The 345-nt window shown below is 56.5% G+C and overlaps 1 protein-coding gene across 1 annotated transcript in view; it reads left to right on the forward strand.

Annotated features, from left to right (window-relative positions):
* Nucleotides 1-6: 6 nt before the first annotated feature.
* LOC119591004 (beta,beta-carotene 15,15'-dioxygenase-like) overlaps nt 7-345 on the forward strand; it is a 12,809-nt gene continuing 12,470 nt past the window's right edge. Inside the window, exon 1 of the mRNA XM_037939736.1 lies at nt 7-194. Within this exon, the coding sequence (XP_037795664.1) occupies nt 125-194 (70 nt within the window). The 5' untranslated portion in view covers nt 7-124. The remainder of the gene's footprint in view (nt 195-345) is intronic.

Raw genomic sequence — 345 nt, forward strand, 5'->3', positions numbered from 1 at the left:
CTTCGCCTGTCCCGCGCCTACAGACGGCCGACAGTTGTTCCCGCTCGCACTTGCCTCTCCCGGCGCCCTTCGCTCGCCTCCCGCCAGGAACGCCGCAGCGGAAGCGGCCTTCGACGCCCCAACCATGGACCTCTTCCACGAGAACTTCAGGAACGCCGAGGAGTTGGCCGAGCCCGTGGGCGCGCGTGTGGCAGGTAGGCGGCGCCCTCGCGAGGGACTCCATCTTTGTGCTGTGCTGTTGTCATTATTAAACTGAACGTGGTGGGTGTATTGAGTGATCATAATCATGCGGTTGCAAAAATAATTACAAATATAATTTTTCATTCATTCCTTTTGATCAAAAAC

The sequence above is a fragment of the Penaeus monodon genome, chromosome 28, assembly GCF_015228065.2.
Source record: "Penaeus monodon isolate SGIC_2016 chromosome 28, NSTDA_Pmon_1, whole genome shotgun sequence".
Taxonomy (NCBI): Eukaryota; Metazoa; Arthropoda; class Malacostraca; order Decapoda; family Penaeidae; genus Penaeus; species Penaeus monodon.